Below are 18,791 nucleotides of genomic sequence, written 5' to 3' on the forward strand. Positions count from 1 at the left end.
AGACATGGAATCTACCCCAAATAACATCAACAAAGACATGGAACCTACCCCAAATAATAAACATCAACAAAGACATAGAATCTACCCCAAATAATATCAAATAAGACATGGAATCTACCCCAAATAATATCAACAAAGACATGGAATCTACCCCAAATAATATCAACAAAGACATGGAATCTACCCCAAATAACACCAAACAAGACATGGAATCTACCCCAAATAACATCAACCAAGACATGGAATCTACCCCAAATAACATCAACAAAGACATGGAATCTACCCCAAAGAACATCAACCAAGACATGGAATCTACCCCAAATAACATCAAAGACATGGAATCTACCCCAAATAACATCAACCAAGACATGGAATCTACCCCAAAGAACATCAACAAAGACATGGAATCTACCCCAAAGAACATCAACAAAGACATGTAATCTACACCAAAGAACATCAACAAAGACATGTAATCTACCCCAAAGAACATCAACAAAGACATGGAATCTACCCCAAAGAACATCAACAAAGACATGGAATCTACCCCAAATAACATCAAAGACATGGAATCTACCCCAAAGAACATCAACAAAGACATGGAATCTACCCCAAATAACATCAACCAAGACATGGAATCTACCCCAAATAATAAACATCAACAAAGACATGGTATCTACCTCAAATAACATCAACAAAGACAAGGAATCTACCCCCAAATAACATCAACAAAGACATGGAATCTACCCCAAATAACATCAACCAAGACATGGAATCTACCCCAAAGAACATCAACAAAGTATTGGGACCTGTTCTCTTCAACATATTCATTAATGATCTGGTAGAAGGTTTACACAGTAAAATATCGATATTTGCAGATGATACAAAACTATGTAAAGCAGTTAATACAAGAGAAGATAGTATTCTGCTACAGATGGATCTGGATAAGTTGGAAACTTGGGCTGAAAGGTGGCAGATGAGGTTTAACAATGATAAATGTAAGGTTATACACATGGGAAGAAGGAATCAATATCACCATTACACACTGAATGGGAAACCACTGGGTAAATCTGACAGGGAGAAGGACTTGGGGATCCTAGTTAATGATAAACTTACCTGGAGCAGCCAGTGCCAGGCAGCAGCTGCCAAGGCAAACAGGATCATGGGGTGCATTAAAAGAGGTCTGGATACACATGATGAGAGCATTATACTGCCTCTGTACAAATCCCTAGTTAGACCGCACATGGAGTACGGTGTCCAGTTTTGGGCACCGGTGCTCAGGAAGGATATAATGGAACTAGAGAGAGTACAAAGGAGGGCAACAAAATTAATAAAGGGGATGGGAGAACTACAATACCCAGATAGATTAGCGAAATTAGGATTATTTAGTCTAGAAAAAAGACGACTGAGGGGCGATCTAATAACCATGTATAAGTATATAAGGGGACAATACAAATATCTCGCTGGGGATCTGTTTATACCAAGGAAGGTGACGGGCACAAGGGGGCATTCTTTGCGTCTGGAGGAGAGAAGGTTTTTCCACCAACATAGAAGAGGATTCTTTACTGTTAGGGCAGTGAGAATCTGGAATTGCTTGCCTGAGGAGGTGGTGATGGCGAACTCAGTCGAGGGGTTCAAGAGATGCCTGGATGTCTTCCTGGAGCAGAACAATATTGTATCATACAATTATTAGGTTCTGTAGAAGGACGTAGATCTGGGGATTTATTATGATGGAATATAGGCTGAACTGGATGGACAAATGTCTTTTTTCGGCCTTACTTACTATGTTACTATGTTACTATGGAATCTACCCCAAATAACATCAACCAAGACATGGAATCTACCCCAAATAACATCAAAGACATGGAATCTACCCCAAATAATATCAACAAAGACATGGAATCTACCCCAAATAACACCAAACAAGACATGGAATCTACCCCAAATAACATCAACAAAGACATGGAATCTACCCCAAAGAACATCAACAAAGACATGGAATCTACCCCAAATAATATCAACAAAGACATGGAATCTACCCCAAATAACACCAAACAAGACATGGAATCTACATCAAATAACACCAAACAAGAAATGGAATCTACCCCAAAGAACATCAACAAAGATACGATACGATACCATAATTTCCCACGGGATCAATAAAGTGTATCACAGCAGCACGACTTAAAACATAAAAATCAAAGACATGGAATCTACCCCAAATAACACCAAACAAGACATGGAATCTACCCCAAATAACACCAAAGACATGGAATCTACCCCAAATAATATCAACCAAGACATGGAATCTACCCCAAATAATATCAACCAAGACATGGAATCTACCCCAAATAATATCAACCAAGACATGGAATCTACCCCAAATAATATCAAACAAGACATGGAATCTGTTATGATAGGCAATTCAGTAACACAATGTACATAGCGATCAGACCCAAAATAATAGAACGAGCTCGGAGACGTGGGAACTCTGCAGACCACACTAGAGGCAGCTGTGGATTGCGCAAAATGCTACCTATGCAACTCGGCACAGCCTGAGAAACTAACTAGCCTGAAGATAGAAAAATAAGCCTACCTTGCCTCAGAGAAATACCCCAAAGGAAAAGGCAGCCCCCCACATATAATGACTGTGAGTAAGATGAAAAGACAAACGTAGGGATGAAATAGATTCAGCAAAGTGAGGCCCGATATTCTAGACAGAACGAGGATAGAAAAGATAACTTTGCGGTCTACACAAAACCCTAAAGAAAACCACGCAAAGGGGGCAAAAAGACCCTCCGTACCGAACTAACGGCACGGAGGTACACCCTTTGCGTCCCAGAGCTTCCAGCAAAACAAATAGACAAGCTGGACAGAAAAAATAGCAACAAATAGCAAAGAAGCACTTAGCTATGCAGAGCAGCAGGCCACAGGAATGATCCAGAGAAACACAAGTCCAACACTGGAACATTGACAGGAAGCATGGATCAAAGCATTAGGTGGAGTTAAGTAGAGAAGCAGCTAACGAGCTCACCAGATCACCTGAGGGAGGAAACTCAGAAGCTGCAGTACCACTTTCCTCCACAAACGGAAGCTCCCTGAGAGAATCAGCCGAAGTACCACTTGTGACCACAGGAGTGAACTCTGCCACAGAATTCACAACAGGAATCTACCCCAAATAACACCAAACAAGACATGGAATCTACCCAAAATAACACCAACCAAGACATGGAATCTACCCCAAATAACACCAACCAAGACATGGAATCTACCCCAAATAACATTATTATTATTATTATTTATTATTATAGCGCCATTTATTCCATGGCACTTTACATGTGAGGAGGGGTATACATAATAAACAAGTACAATAATCTTGAACAATACAAGTCACAACTGGTACAGGAGGAGAGAGGACCCTGCCCGCGAGGGCTCACAATCTACAAGGGATGGGTGAGGATACAGTAGGTAGGGTAGAGCTGGCCGTGCAGCGGTTTGGTCGATCGGTGGTTACTGCAGGTTGTAGGCTTGTCGGAAGAGGTGGGTCTTCAGGTTCTTTTTGAAGGTTTCGATGGTAGGCATCAACCAAGACATGGAATCTACCCCAAATAACATCAACAAAGACATGGAATCTACTCCAAATAACATCAACAAAGACATGGAATCTACCCCAAAGAACATCAACCAGGGCATGGAACCTACCCCAAATAACATCAACAAAGACATGGAATCTACCCCAAATAACATCAACAAAGACATGGAATCTACCCCAAATAACACCAACCAAGACATGGAATCTACGACTCACTGACAAAGGAGGAAAACACAAAAATCAGAACCTGCTTAGGGGGTTAAAACGTCACATTTCATGAATCTGTCTAAAAACATCTGGAGAAGCCACAGACTTAAATATCAGAAAACTAAAAGCACAAAAGTCAACTTGAAAAAAAAAAAAAATAGGTGCAAATAATTTGATGAAGTTGTCTGTTAGGTATCGATGACATAAAACTGGCGGAAAAGCAATGATGATCAGCCATTATTCTCCAGACTTCCGCCCTCTCTCATCACAGGATATGGGCTTCTGGGTAGTTCCTGAATGATGGCCGCCTGTTCTGGTCTCATCACAGCTCCAAGGTATCACAAGTTCTGGGTTTTGTTTATCATGTTTGAGGATTGACCGCAGGATCTCACTGGAATGAGATATGTGGAGTTTCATGTCAGGGTCTCAAAATGTCAGTGTTTTGCACTCCGAGCCACGTAGTTCTCAGTTTTGCTTTGCAACCTGGTATATAGAGATGTATCGCTGTATATAGAGATGTATCGCTTGTATATAGAGATGTATCGCTTGTATATAGAGATGTATCGCTTGTATATAGAGATGTATCACTGTATATAGAGATGTATCGCTTGTATATAGAGATGTATCGCTGTATATAGAGATGTATCGCTTGTATATAGAGATGTATCGCTTGTATATAGAGATGTATCGCTGTATATAGAGATGTATCGCTGTATATAGAGATGTATCGCTTGTATATAGAGACGTATCGCTTGTATATAGGGATGTATCGCTGTATATAGAGATGTATCGCTTGTATATAGAGATGTATCGCTGTATATAGAGACGTATCGCTTGTATATAGAGACGTATCGCTTGTATATTATTATTATTTATGTAGCACCATTGATTCCATGGTGCTGTACATGAGAAGGGGTTACATACAAGTTACAAATATCACATACAGTAAACAAACTAACAATGACGGACTGATAGAGGGGCGAGGACCCTGCCCTTGCGGGCTTACATTCTACAGGATGGTGGGGATGGAGACAGTAGTTGAGGGTTGCAGGAGCTCCGGTGTTGGTGAGGCGGTAGCTCCGGTGTTGGTGAGGCGGTAGCTCCGGTGTTGGTGAGGCGGTAGCTCCGGTGTTGGTGAGGCGGTAGCTCCGGTGTTGGTGAGGCGGTAGCTCCGGTGTTGGTGAGGCGGTAGCTCCGGTGTTGGTGAGGCGGTAGCTCCGGTGTTGGTGAGGCGGTAGCTCCGGTGTTGGTGAGGCAGCAGCGGTGTCAGTGCAGGCTATAGGCTTTCCTGAAGAGATGAGTTTTCAGGTTCCGTCTGAAGGATCCGACTGTGGTTGATAGTCGGACGTGTTGGGGCAGAGAGTTCCAGAGGATGGGGGATATTCGGGAGAAGTCTTGGAGGCGATTGGATGAGGAGCGAATAAGTGTGGAGGAGAGAAGGAGGTCTTGGGAGGACCGGAGATCACGTGAGGAAAGATATCGAGAGATTAGTTCAGAGATATATGGAGGAGACAGGTTGTGGATGGCTTTGTAGGTCAGTATTAGCAATTTGAACTGGATACGCTGAGGGAATGGGAGCCAGTGAAGAGATTTGCAGAGGGGGGAAGCGGAGGAGTAGCGAGGAGAGAGATGGATTAGTCGGGCAGCAGAGTTAAGGATGGACTGGAGAGGTGCAAGGGTGTTAGCAGGGAGGCCACAGAAAAGGATGTTGCAGTAGTCAAGGCGGGAAATGATGAGGGCGTGCACAAGCATTTTAGTAGATTGGGGGTTGAGGAAAGGACGGATCCTGGAGATATTTTTGAGCTGGAGGCGACAGGAGGTGGAAAGAGCTTGAATGTGTGGTTTGAAGGACAGGGCAGAGTCGAAGGTTACTCCGAGGCAGCGGACTTCGGGTACAGGGGAAAGCATGATGTCATTGACTGCGATAGATAGGTCAAGTAAGGAAGATTTGTGGGATGGAGGAAAGATGATGAGTTCAGATTTGTCCACATTGAGTTTGAGGAAGCGAGAGGAGAAGAAGGAGGATATGGCTGATAGGCACTCTGGGATTCTGGACAGCAGAGCGGTGACGTCTGGGCCAGAGAGGTAGATCTGAGTGTCGTCAGCATAGAGGTGGTACTGGAATCCATGGGACTTTATGAGTTGTCCCAAGCCAAGTCTATAGATTGAGAAGAGTATGGGTCCTAGAACAGAGCCTTGGGGGACTCCAACAGAGAGAGGGTGGGATGAGGAGGTAGTATGGGAGTGGGAGACGCTGAATGTGCGGTTGGAAAGGTACTAGGCGATCCAGGATAGGGCGAGGTCTTTGATGCCAAAGGAGGAGAGCATCTGCAGTAGGAGGCAGTGGTCAACTGTGTCGAAAGCAGAGGACAGGTCTAGAAGGAGGAGTACAGAGTATTGTCCAGTAGCTTTGGCGGTAAGTAGGTCGTTAGTGATTTTGGTCGGGGCAGTCTCAGTTGAGTGATGGGGGCGGAAACCAGATTGTAGATTGTCGTACAACAAGTTAGATGAGAGGTGGGAGGAGAGTTCAGCGTGGACGTGCTGCTCCAGGAGTTTGTATATAGGGTATATAGGTATATAGGGATGTATCGCTGTATATAGAGATGTATCGCTGTATATAGAGATGTATCGCTTGTATATAGAGATGTATCGCTTGTATATAGAGACGTATCGCTGTATATAGAGACGTATCGCTGTATATAGAGATGTATCGCTTGTATATAGAGATGTATCACTGTATATAGAGACGTATCGCTGTATATAGAGACGTATCGCTTGTATATAGAGACGTATCGCTGTATATAGAGACGTATCGCTGTATATAGAGATGTATCGCTGTATACCAGTAGAGAAGAACACCGTGCACAGTCCTGTACAGAGCGTTCTCCCGACTGTGCAGCCTGTGGATCATGGCTAATGCTACAACATTCTCCACAGAGGTCGTTCTCCTATGATCGTGCGATGTCCTCTACATACAGGGTTAATGACATGGTGCCTCACACATGCTGCCTTATTTCCTGCAATGAGTTGCAAAATACTCCGGTCACATGGAAGCGCACAGGACACCGATGAAAGGATTAGAAGTTTCTTTGTTTATTGAAATCCACAACGCGTTTCGAGGGAACAGCTCCGTCTTCATCAGGTGGCCGTATACTGCTCACTGTTTATTCCTCTCCTGAGGCACCCGGCAGGAGCTGCATCAGACCTTTCTCAATCAACATCTCCCCTGGCCGCCAGCCTGGCGCTCCGTTAGCCTGTCTTTTCTGTATCCATTTGCCTTATTTCCTGCAATGCCTCTCATACTCCCACTTTACACCCTGCACAAATACATATGGCGGCCATCCTGTCGCACTTACCTGCCGCACATTGGCCTCCAGCGACTGGTCTATAAGCTGCAAGAGGAAATGGGGAATCTGCAACTCTACACAAAGGTCTGAAAGAAGATGGGGGTCACATCCAGAGGTTAGGAGATTACACACAACCCGCAGAGCTAGCCGAAGGCGTGACACTGCTTCCAAAGAAACCTGGGAACAGCCGCCATCTTGGAACAGGCGTACTACCAGATTGGCGTGACTCCATTTTGTCTCCTGGTCACAGGTCTGCAGCGAGTGCTTTTGGCCCCAACCTTTCTGATGAATAAAGTTCCTATTAGTATGCTAACGGGCTGAGCTCAGTGTAAACTGTACACGGTATTTCAAAGCTCAATGAGGAAACCACGCCAGCAGGGGGCTTGGAGATGCTTGGGGGCTTAATTAAAACACGCATGCCAAGTGGCCACTGGATACACATCTATTATGGCAGCCCAGTCGAACCGTCGCCAACATGGAATAGTGAATTATGGATGCATCGTCTGAGGTACAGGCTCATAAAAAATATTCTCATACATAGTAACATAGTAACATAGTTAGTAAGGCCGAAAAAAGACATTTGTCCATCCAGTTCAGCCTATATTCCATCATAATAAATACCCAGATCTACGTCCTTCTCCTCGCCCTAAAAGAATTGTGCATCCAACAGTGCGACTCCCGTGGCGGTGGGAGGTCTGAAACCCGAGATATAGGGATCAGCCTTCCACAGGGACCGAATGGGTCCAGGTTTGATCCCAGTATGACCGGCAGAACAAACCACAGGCGCTGGTACTGCCCGTGTGCTGATCCGATCATCCTGAGGGAAGTTATCCCATTTATTAGAAATTGGAATAAATCTTGCAGGGAGGCAGAGGGGGTGGAGATTGCTAAGCCCACCCAGCTGCAGGCAGGGGGCCTCAGCCAGGTTTAAGAAGAGCTAAGGTCTCTGGGAGTGGCACTCCAAAGAAGAAGATCATGCTGATATCTTAAGGAACAGGGTATGCCAGCCAGAGGGGAGCAAGCACACGCTTTCTGGAGGCTGCCCGGCAACTAAGTTTTTTGGACCTGCGGAATGCTGCGCGCCCCCAGCTTCCACAAGCGACCTTCAACCTGGTAAATTGACCTCCAGCTTAATACCTTTAAGCCTTGTATTATTGTTGTTATATTGTACTCTGACTGTAACTTGATATATTGTGATTGTATATTTCTGTAATTATCTAGTGCGCCCTTAAGGCAATTAAACCATAAATTAATTTTGGGCTGATCCTTTTACTCTGATTGCGAATCCTAGAAACCCAGTGTGGGTAACAGGGCAGTCTCCCCGGCGGCCATTTGCTCTGAGTGCAGTTCCTTTACTGACCTGAGAGAAAGGGGGCGCCGGAGAGCTGAGCCTGTGTAGGGACGTCACGGATTGGTGACGTGGGAGGAAGGGGTAATCCTTCACAGCTCCGTTAGCCTGGCGCTCCGTTAGCCTGGCGCTCCTTTAGCCTGGCGCTCCTTTAGCCTGTCTTTTCTGTATCCATTTGCCTTATTTCCTGCAATGCCTCTCATACTCCCACTTTACACCCTGCACAAATACATATGGCGGCCATCCTGTTGCACTTACCTGCCGCACATTGGCCTCCAGCGACTGGTCTATAAGCTGCAAGAGGAAATGGGGAATCTGCAACTCTACACAAAGGTCTGAAAGAAGATGGGGGTCACATCCAGAGGTTAGGAGATTACACACAACCCGCAGAGCTGGCCGAAGGCGTGACACTGCTTCCAAAGAAACCTGTGTAGAAAGACAATGACTAATGGTGGCAGATCCCCCAATACATACAGGACAGACTACACCCGCCACGTAATCAGCCGTGCAGACATATTACAGTTACCGGGGGGCAGCAGTCTCTCAGTCTCCGATGCACTCTGTTCCGGAAGTTAGGATCCTTGAGAAGTAGAAAAGGTGTGCTGAGCTGTGCTACTGATGGATCCGTCGCCTCCAGTAACACCGACCATTCATCATCACTGTCCTGCAAGAAGCAAAATGCAGAAACACAAAAATAAGTCTCAAAGAACACCAGGACCAGAGACAGGGGCCGAGCCACGACTAAAGCCGGGACCAAAGGCAGGGGCAGGACCAGAGACAGGGGCCGGACCCGAGACAGGAGCCGAGCCACGACTACAGCCGGGACCAAAGGCAGGAGCAGGACCAGAGACAGGGGCAGGACCCGAGACAGGAGCCGAGCCACGACTAAAGCCGGGACCAAAGGCAGGAGCAGGACCAGAGACAGGGGCAGGACCCGAGACAGGAGCCGAGCCACGACTAAAGCCGGTAACAAAGGCAGGGGCAGGACCAAAGACAGGGGCAGGACCAGAGACAGGGGCAGGACCAGAGACAGGGGCAGGACCAGAGACAGGGGCAGGACCAGAGACAGGGGCAGGACCAGAGACAGGAGCCGAGCCACGACTAAAGCCGGGACCAAAGGCAGGAGCAGGACCAGAGACAGGGGCAGGGGCAGGACCCGAGACAGGAGCCGAGCCACGACTACAGCCGGGACGAAAGGCAGGAGCAGGACCAGAGACAGGGGCAGGACCCGACACAGGAGCCGAGCCACAACTAAAGCCGGGACCAAAGGCAGGAGCAGGACCAGAGACAGGGGCAGGACCCGAGACAGGAGCCAAGCCACGACTAAAGCCGGGACCAAAGGCAGAAGCAGGACCAGAGACAGGGGCAGGACCCGAGACAGGAGCCGAGCCACGACTAAAGCCGGTAACAAAGGCAGGGGCATGACCAGAGACAGGGGCAGGACCAGAGACAGGGGCAGGACCCGAGACAGGAGCCGAGCCACGACTAAAGCCGGGACCAAAGGCAGGAGCAGGACCAGAGACAGGGGCAGGACCCGAGACAGGAGCCGAGCCACGACTACAGCCGGGACCAAAGGCAGGAGCAGGACCAGAGACAGGGGCAGGACCCGAGACAGGAGCCGAGCCACGACTACAGCCGGGACCAAAGACAGGAGCAGGACCAGAGACAGGGGCAGGACCCGGGACAGGAGCCGAGCCACGACTACAGCCGGGACCAAAGACAGGAGCAGGACCAGAGACAGGGGCAGGACCCAAGACAGGAGCCGAGCCACGACTAAAGCCGGGACCAAAGGCAGAAGCAGGACCACAGACAGGAGCAGGAGCCGAGCCACGACTACAGCCGGGACCAAAGGCAGAAGGAGGACCAGAGACAGGGGCAGGACCCGAGCCACGACTACAGCCGGGACCAAAGGCAGAAGCAGGACCAAAGGCAGAAGCAGGACCCGAGACAGGAGCCGAGCCACGACTACAGCCGGGACCAAAGGCAGAAGCAGGACCAGAGTCAGGGGCAGGACCCGAGACAGGAGCCGAGCCACGACTACAGACGGGACCAAAGGCAGGAGCAGGACCAAAGGCAGAAGCAGGACCCGAGACAGGAGCCGAGCCACGACTACAGCCGGGACCAAAGGCAGGGGCAGGACCAGAGACAGGGGCAGGACCCGAGACAGGACCCGAGCCACGACTACAGCCAGGACCAAAGGCAGAAGCAGGACCAGAGTCAGGGGCAGGACCCGAGCCACGACTACAGCCGGGACCAAAGGCAGAAGCAGGACCAGAGTCAGGGGCAGGACCCGAGACAGGAGCCGAGCTACGACTAAAGCCGGGACCAAAGGCAGAAGCAGGACCAGAGTCAGGGGCAGGACCCGAGACAGGAGCCGAGCCACGACTACAGCCGGGACCAAAGGCAGGAGCAGGACCAGAGACAGGGGCAGGACCCAAGACAGGAGCCGAGCAACGACTACAGCCGGGACCAAAGGCAGGGGCAGGACCAGAGACAGGGGCAGGACTCAAGACAGGAGCCGAGCCACGACTACAGCCGGGACCAAAGGCAGAAGCAGGACTAGAGACAGGAGCCGAGCCACGACTACAGCCAGGACCAAAGGCAGGGGCAGGACCAGAGACAGGGGCAGGACCTGAGACAGGACCCGAGCCACGACTACAGCCAGGACCAAAGGCAGGGGCAGGACCAGAGACAGGGGCAGGACCAGAGACAGGGGCCGAGCCACGACTACAGCAGGGACCAAAGGCAGAAGCAAGACCAGAGACAGGGGCAGGACCCGAGACAGGAGCCGAGCCACGACTACAGCCGGGACCAAAGGCAGGGGCAGGACCCGAGACAGCAGCCGAGCCATGACTAAAGCCGGGACCAAAGGCAGAAGCAGGACCAGAGACAGGGGCAGGACCCGAGACAGGAGCCGAGCCACGACTACAGCCGGGACCAAAGGCAGGGGCAGGACCAGAGACAGGGGCAGGACCCGAGACAGGACCCGAGCCACGACTACAGCCGGGACCAAAGGCAGGGGCAGGACCAGAGACAGGGGCAGGACCAGAGACAGGGGCCGAGCCACGACTACAGCCGGGACCAAAGGCAGAAGCAGGACCAGAGTCAGGGGAAGGACCCGAGACTGGACCCGAGCCACGACTAAAGCCGGGACCAAAGGCAGGAGCAGGACCAGAGACAGGGGCAGGACCCGAGACAGGAGCCGAGCCACGACTATAGCCGGGACCAAAGGCAGGAGCAGGACCAGAGACAGGGGCAGGACCCGAGCCACGACTACAGCCGGGACCAAAGGCAGGGGCAGGACCAGAGACAGGGGCAGGAGCCGAGACAGGAGCCGAGCCACGACTACAGCCGGGACCAAAGGCAGGGGCAGGACCAGAGACAGGGGCAGGAGCCGAGACAGGAGCCGAGCCACGACTACAGCCGGGACCAAAGGCAGGAGCAGGACCAGAGTCAGAGCCATGACCCAAGACAAGACCAGAGCAAAGAGCAGGACCAGAACCAGGACCAAAGCCAGGATCCAAGAAGAGCAGAGCCGGGACCCAAGACAAGACCAGAGGCAGGAGCATGACCAGGACCAGGACCAAAGGCAGGAGCCGGACCAGAGTCAGAGCTATGACCCAAGACAAGACCAGAGCCAGGAGCATGACCAGGACCAATGTCAGGATCCAAGCAGAGCAGAGCCAGGACCAGTAAGTGGAGCTCGGCAGATAGCACAGGGCTATAATAAAATGGCAGCTAGTCACACCTACAGCAGTGAGTTGTGCAGCCCACAGAGGCGTGCCCAGCTCACTACTCTGCAATGTTACAGATAGGAGATAATAGACCGAGAAACGTAAAAAGAACAGCGCTCCATCCGGGTGTAGAATTTCTTAGAACAAATCCATTAAAGCCATAATCCAGCAACGCTTCGACCGGTATGCGGTCTTTGTCAAGCAAGCCGCATACCGGTCGAAGCGTTGCTGGATTATGGCTTTGACTATATTGGATCCGGGACGGTTCCCTGGATGTTGAACGGGCGCCCCTATTGAGAGTGCTGTCAGCCGCTATCTATTCTATAGGAGATAATAGACCGGCGCTGACCCTATGTCCATGGGGTGCCGTAATCTGACACTAAGAGTGCTCTGCTACTGCTGCAAAACCAAGATGTCAGCCCCCAGTGCATTCTTTAAACTCATAACACATGAAATCTGTTTCACATGCATTTCAAACTTGCTTATAGCAGCATGTTATGCTACATTACAGTGATTTATTAATGACCTACAAACGCGGTACCTTCCCTTTAAGGATGAGGGCAAGGCACCAGTCCTTTCCTTTTTTCCCCCCACTTTTTATTAATGAGCGCCTGGATTTCACTATTAACTGGAAAGGTGTGCTATTTTTCTCTCCTCCAACCCTCCGAACATTACGTCCTCTGGGGACCTATATGTTTTTTCTTCTTTTAGGCCCATTGTCGACCTAACAGCTTTGACAACCCCATCAATGTCCTCTGCTGGAAAGCATGGTCTGCCCCCGATGTCACTGTCTGAGGAGGATGAGGTTTCACTACAATATTCTCCTTCTGATACTGGAGAATCGTCAGATTCAGTAGAGACTTCCCAGGATTTTTTTTTTTTTAAAGGGAACCTGTCACCCCCATCCCAGGCGTTTGTAACTAAGAGGGCCGCCTTGTGCAGCACTAATGCTGGATTCTGACAAGGTGGCTCTTTTAGTTCTTGTTCCTGGCTCTGTTGAAATAATAGTTTTTGAAATATGTCCCTCATACCTTGAAATCGCCACAGGGCATGTCTTTCCCCCTGAATCCAGACGCCTCACAGCCGTCACTCATGGCCTCTGCGCACCGGGCGCTGCCTCCTGTTCCTTCATTAGTGTCCCCGGCGCTTGCGCTGTAAGTTCGAAGGGCAGCGCAACTGCGCATGCCCGAAAAAAACAGTGCAGGCGCCGAGAATGCTAGTAATGGAAGAGGAGGCGCCCGGCGTGCAGAGGCCATGAGTGATGGCTGTGAGGCGTCTGGATTAGGGGGAAAGACCTGCCCCGTGGCGATTTCAAGGTATGAGGGACATATTTCAAAAATTATTATTTCAACAGTGCCAGGAACAAGAACTAAACGAGCCACCTTGTCAGAATGCAGCGTAAGTGCAGCACAAGGTGGCTCTTTTAGTTACAAACGTCTGGGGAAGGGGGTGACAGGTTCCCTTTAAATTGTTTTTTAGGGATCCTTCCACCTCAGCCCTGATAACAGATCTAAGGCTTGCAGCAGAGTTTCTTCCCTGATTGTCTTGTGGATTCAGTCTGAGCAGAGACTCTGCCAGGCAACTGCTAACGGGATCTTGCACAGGGCACTCTCTATTCCTCTTCTGAGCGCTAGCTTTTCTAGGCTCCTAGCAATTTTAAAAAAAAAAAAGAACAAATCCCTATTAAAATGGTGACAGTCACGAAGATTACTCGTCACCCGCTGTCACTTTAAGGGTACCAGATTCGGAGGCTCTTCAGGTATACACGACATCCCTTCTGGACACCGAGAGTCCTACGACCTTCCATTCCTCTGGCAGGGACGGCTGTCGCTACTTGAACAGTTGCCCCCTTTACTATGCCCACACTGCTGATGGTAGTGGCTGCTGCTGTCGTCTCTGCTCATCCATGACAAAGAAGAGCTTGAGCATAAGCCCTGTTCTGTGGACTGTCCCCTTCATAAGGGGGATCCACCGCGTTGCTCCTCCATCCCCCTCCTCTGGTGCTAGATGATCGCCCCCTCCAATCGGGCCACAACAGGACGCGCTATATCCTTGCGTTCTGGCCATCATTTTTCCTACGGCGCCACCATTTTTTAATCAGGGCACCCCCCTCTGACGTCACTCGGGCACACACATTCCCAGTGTGCCTTGCACCCGTGACATCAGCAGAGTGCACCCATACCGGAAGTGCACCCCAGCCAGCATGCTGCACAGCGGAGGCTGAGACCGAGGAGCGTAGAGGGAGCGAGACATGCTGCCTGCGCCTGCATGCACATCAGAGCCCCCACTGGACCCGTGAATGGCACCTCAAGCACCCTGAAGGCCGGCCCACAGGCATACAGCCTGCTCTTCCAGACACAGGGACAGGGCGTGGTAAGGAAAAATCTTCTCATTAAACCGCCGATTCAAGCACAAGGTTCCCATCAAGGACAGGAAACCAACTGATGCGGGGAGAGGTACCACCCTTTTATTTCACTAGGTTTGGTGGGCGGATCATTCTCTCAGGTGAGCTGTCATAAGTGAAAGGAAAAAAGCCTTTGCTTAGACACAAAAATTGTAAGGCTCGTTTTCAGTTTGCCAAAATACATGTGGGAGACTCTCCAGGGTAAACGCTATCTCTGGAATCAAACCAACACAGCTCATTACCTCAAGAACACCATCCCCACAGTGAAACATGGTGGTGGCAGCATCATGGTGTGGGAATGTTTTTCGTCAGCATGGACAGGAAAATGGCCCAAAGTGAGGGGAAGATGGATGGTGAGAAATACAGGAAAACCTGCTTTAGGCCGGGTTCACATTAGCGTATCTGTGCACAGCGTACAGATCCGCATGTGTCTTGCGTGCCTATATTTAACATTGTGTACGCAGGGCATCAGTTCCACATCCGCATGCATTGTTTCGCCGCACCCGCTGAACGCAACATGTTGCATTTTTTGTCATGTAAAATATACTCAGACATGAGCATGAGTGTCAAAACAACGCATTACTGTCTATGGGAAAGCATTGGTATACAAGGACATGAGTACCCATGCGTTCGATGCGCTTGAGTACTTCGACATTTGCAGGAGGGCGTGTCTCAATCATTTCCTGGACATGCGCTGTCCGAACGCATGCACATAAGCAACACAAACACAGGAAAAAACGCATACAAACGGAGTGTTTTTTTGGCGTCATGCGTAAGCTGATAAAAGCAGCATAAGCATGCGTTTAAATGTGTTTTGGCGTGCGTTTGTGCATGCAGATGATACGCTGAGGACCGATACCCCAATGTGAACTTAGCTTAAGTCCATCAGTAATTTGAGACTGGGATGGAGGTTCACCTTCCAATAACACAATGACCCAAGCATACTGCTAAAGCAACACTGAGTGATTAAGGGGAAAAGTATCAACGTTCTGGAGAGGCCCTTATAAAAGTTCTCTGTTCATAAGGACCCCCAGTGCCCACACTCTGTACCTCATTTTCCAGGTGCACGGATTCAATGCTGTGCTCCCTTTTATTATGGCAGAATTCTTTTTCATAATCCTGAGAAATTTGGTTCCCCCTAGAAAGTAAACTAGAGTAAAAAGAAAAGCTCGGAGGCCTCTGCAAATGTTGGCAGCGACCCCAGCTGCATCTCACCGGGGAGTCTGTGATGTTCTTGACTCCATCTCAGTAACATTCTCTTCAGCTTCTCTCTAGAAAAATCAAAACACTTGTCAGTCACAGAAAGCCCACGGAAAGGGGTGCACGGCCCCTGACCTGGCCGCGGAGTGGAATGCTGCACTGTTCCCGACCTGGCCGCGGAGAGGAGTGCTGCGCAGCCCCCGACCTGGCCGCGGAGTGGAATGCTGCACGGCCCCTGACCTGGCCGCGGAGATGAGTCCTGCGCGGCCCCCGACCTGGCCGCGGAGTGGAATGCTTTACGGCCCCCGACCTGGCCGCAGAGAGGAGTGCTGCACGGCCCCCGACCTGGCCGCGGAGAGGGGTGCTGCACGGCCCCCGACCTGGCCGCGGAGAGGGGTGCTGCACGGTCCCCGACCTGGCCGCGGAGAGGGGTGCTGCACGGCCCCCGACCTGGGCACAGACAGGAGTGCGCGGCCCCCGACCTGGCCACAGACAGGAGTGCGCGGCCCCCGACCTGGCCACAGACAGGAGTGCGCAGCCACAGACAGGAGTGCGCGGCCACAGACAGGAGTGCGCGGCCCCCGACCAGGCCACAAAAATGGGTGCACGACTTTCGACCTGGTCATGTTACCTGGGTATTTGGGGGATTAGGGGCCTCTTTCCTCCTGGCCACTCTCTGTCTGGCATTGCTGAGGATGCGGGAGTGCACGCTGCTCTGCGTGGAGCCATCACACAGCCGGTCTCGGAGCTGTCGCTGCTCCTCAGTGAGTGGAGATGTGAAGGGGCTGCTGTGCGAGCTGTCCTCTAACACTGACATTAAAGAGAAAGGAAATAACTGCAAGATAATGGTTTTCCACAGAAAGACAGAACACAAGTTGCAGGGGTATACAGGTCCTTCTCAAAAAATTAGCATATAGTGTTAAATTTCATTATTTACCATAATGTAATGATTACAATTAAACTTTCATATATTATAGATTCATTATCCACCAACTGAAATTTGTCAGGTCTTTTATTGTTTTAATACTGATGATTTTGGCATACAACTCCTGATATCCCAAAAAACCTGTCTCAATAAATTAGCATATCAAGAAAAGGTTCTCTAAACGACCTATTACCCTAATCTTCTGAATCAACTAATTAACTCTAAACACATGCAAAAGATACCTGAGGCTTTTATAAACTCCCTGCCTGGTTCATTACTCAAAACCCCCATCATGGGTAAGACTAGCGACCTGACAGATGTCAAGAAGGCCATCATTGACACCTTCAAGCAAGAGGGTAAGACCCAGAAAGAAATTTCTCAACAAATAGGCTGTTCCCAGAGTGCTGTATCAAGGCACCTCAATGGTAAGTCTGTTGGAAGGAAACAATGTGGCAGAAAACGCTGTACAACGAGAAGAGGAGACCGGACCCTGAGGAAGATTGTGGAGAAGGAGCGATTCCAGACCTTGGGGAACCTGAGGAAGCAGTGGACTGAGTCTGGTGTGGAAACATCCAGAGCCACCGTGCACAGGCGTGTGCAGGAAATGGGCTACAGGTGCCGCATTCCCCAGGTAAAGCCACTTTTGAACCATAAACAGCGGCAGAGGCGCCTGACCTGGGCTACAGAGAAGCAGCACTGGACTGTTGCTAAGTGGTCCCAAGTACTTTTTTCTGATGAAAGCAAATTTTGCATGTCATTCGGAAATCAAGGTGCCAGAGTCTGGAGGAAGACTGGGGAGAAGGAAATGCCAAAATGCCTGAAGTCCAGTGTCAAGTACCCACAGTCAGTGATGGTGTGGGGTGCCATGTCAGCTGCTGGTGTTGGTCCACTGTGTTTCATCAAGGGCAGGGTCAATGCAGCTAGCTATCAGGGTATTTGGAGCACTTCATGCTTCCATCGGCTGAAATGCTTTATGGAGATGAAGATTTCATTTTTCAGCACGACCTGGCACCTGCTCACAGTGCCAAAACCACTGGTAAATGGTTTACTGACCATGGTATTACTGTGCTCAATTGGCCTGCCAACTCTCCTGACCTGAACCCCATAGAGAATCTGTGGGATATTGTGAAGAGAAAGTTGAGAGACGCAAGACCCAACACTCTGGATGAGCTTAAGGCCGCCATTGAAGCATCCTGGGCCTCCATAACCTCTCAGCAGTGTCACAGGCTGATTGCCTCCATGCCACGCCGCATTGAAGCAGTCATTTCTGCCAAAGGATTCCCCACCAAGTATTGAGTGCATAACTGAACATTATTATTTGATGGTTTTTTTGTTTGTTATTAAAAAACACTTTTATTTGATTGGATGGGTGAAATATGCTAATTTATTGAGACAGGTTTTTTGGGTTATCAGGAGTTGTATGCCAAAATCATCAGTATTAAAACAATAAAAGACCTGACAAATTTCAGTTGGTGGATAATGAATCTATAATATATGAAAGTTTAATTGTAATCATTACATTATGGTAAATAATGAAATTTAACACTATATGCTAATTTTTTGAGAAGGACCTGTATACTACAGAACACCAGTTTCCAACATCATGTCTGGTCTATCTGAAACTCAACCTTTCCAAAACGGACCTTCTTCTGCTCCCGCCGTCTACATGCCTCCCTAAATCTGACATCTGTGGCCCCACAGTAATGCCTAGGCTGCAGGCGCTCTGTCTGGGTGTTATGTCTGACAGCAATCTTTATACAATTTCTTGCCCGCACCTGAAGAACATCTCTAGAATCCACCCCTTTCTCACCATGGAACCAACAAAAACCCTCACTGTCGCCCAGATCCACTCCCACCTTGACTACTGTAATTCTCTATTAATTGGCCTCCCCCTCACTCGACTTTCCCCTCTCCAGTCTATCCTTAATGCAGCAGCCAGGGTTGTCTATCTGCTAATCATTACTCGGACACAGCTGCCCATTCATTATAGGATCCAATTTATACTGCTTTTACTCACCCACAAAATTCTCCACAATC

The 18,791-nt window shown here is 49.5% G+C and overlaps 1 protein-coding gene across 1 annotated transcript in view; it reads right to left on the reverse strand.

The window, feature by feature from the left end:
* Window positions 1-18,791, reverse strand: part of STK36 (serine/threonine kinase 36) — a 112,651-nt gene that overhangs the window by 36,479 nt on the left and 57,381 nt on the right. Inside the window, exons 8-12 of the mRNA XM_069735263.1 lie at window positions 16,461-16,639; window positions 15,845-15,900; window positions 15,680-15,767; window positions 9,018-9,155; window positions 8,750-8,917 (exon numbers count right to left, since the gene is read on the reverse strand). Coding sequence (XP_069591364.1) covers window positions 8,750-8,917; window positions 9,018-9,155; window positions 15,680-15,767; window positions 15,845-15,900; window positions 16,461-16,639 — 629 coding nt within the window. The remainder of the gene's footprint in view (window positions 1-8,749; window positions 8,918-9,017; window positions 9,156-15,679; window positions 15,768-15,844; window positions 15,901-16,460; window positions 16,640-18,791) is intronic.

The sequence above is a fragment of the Ranitomeya imitator genome, chromosome 7 (assembly GCF_032444005.1).
Source record: "Ranitomeya imitator isolate aRanImi1 chromosome 7, aRanImi1.pri, whole genome shotgun sequence".
Taxonomy (NCBI): domain Eukaryota; kingdom Metazoa; phylum Chordata; class Amphibia; order Anura; family Dendrobatidae; genus Ranitomeya; species Ranitomeya imitator.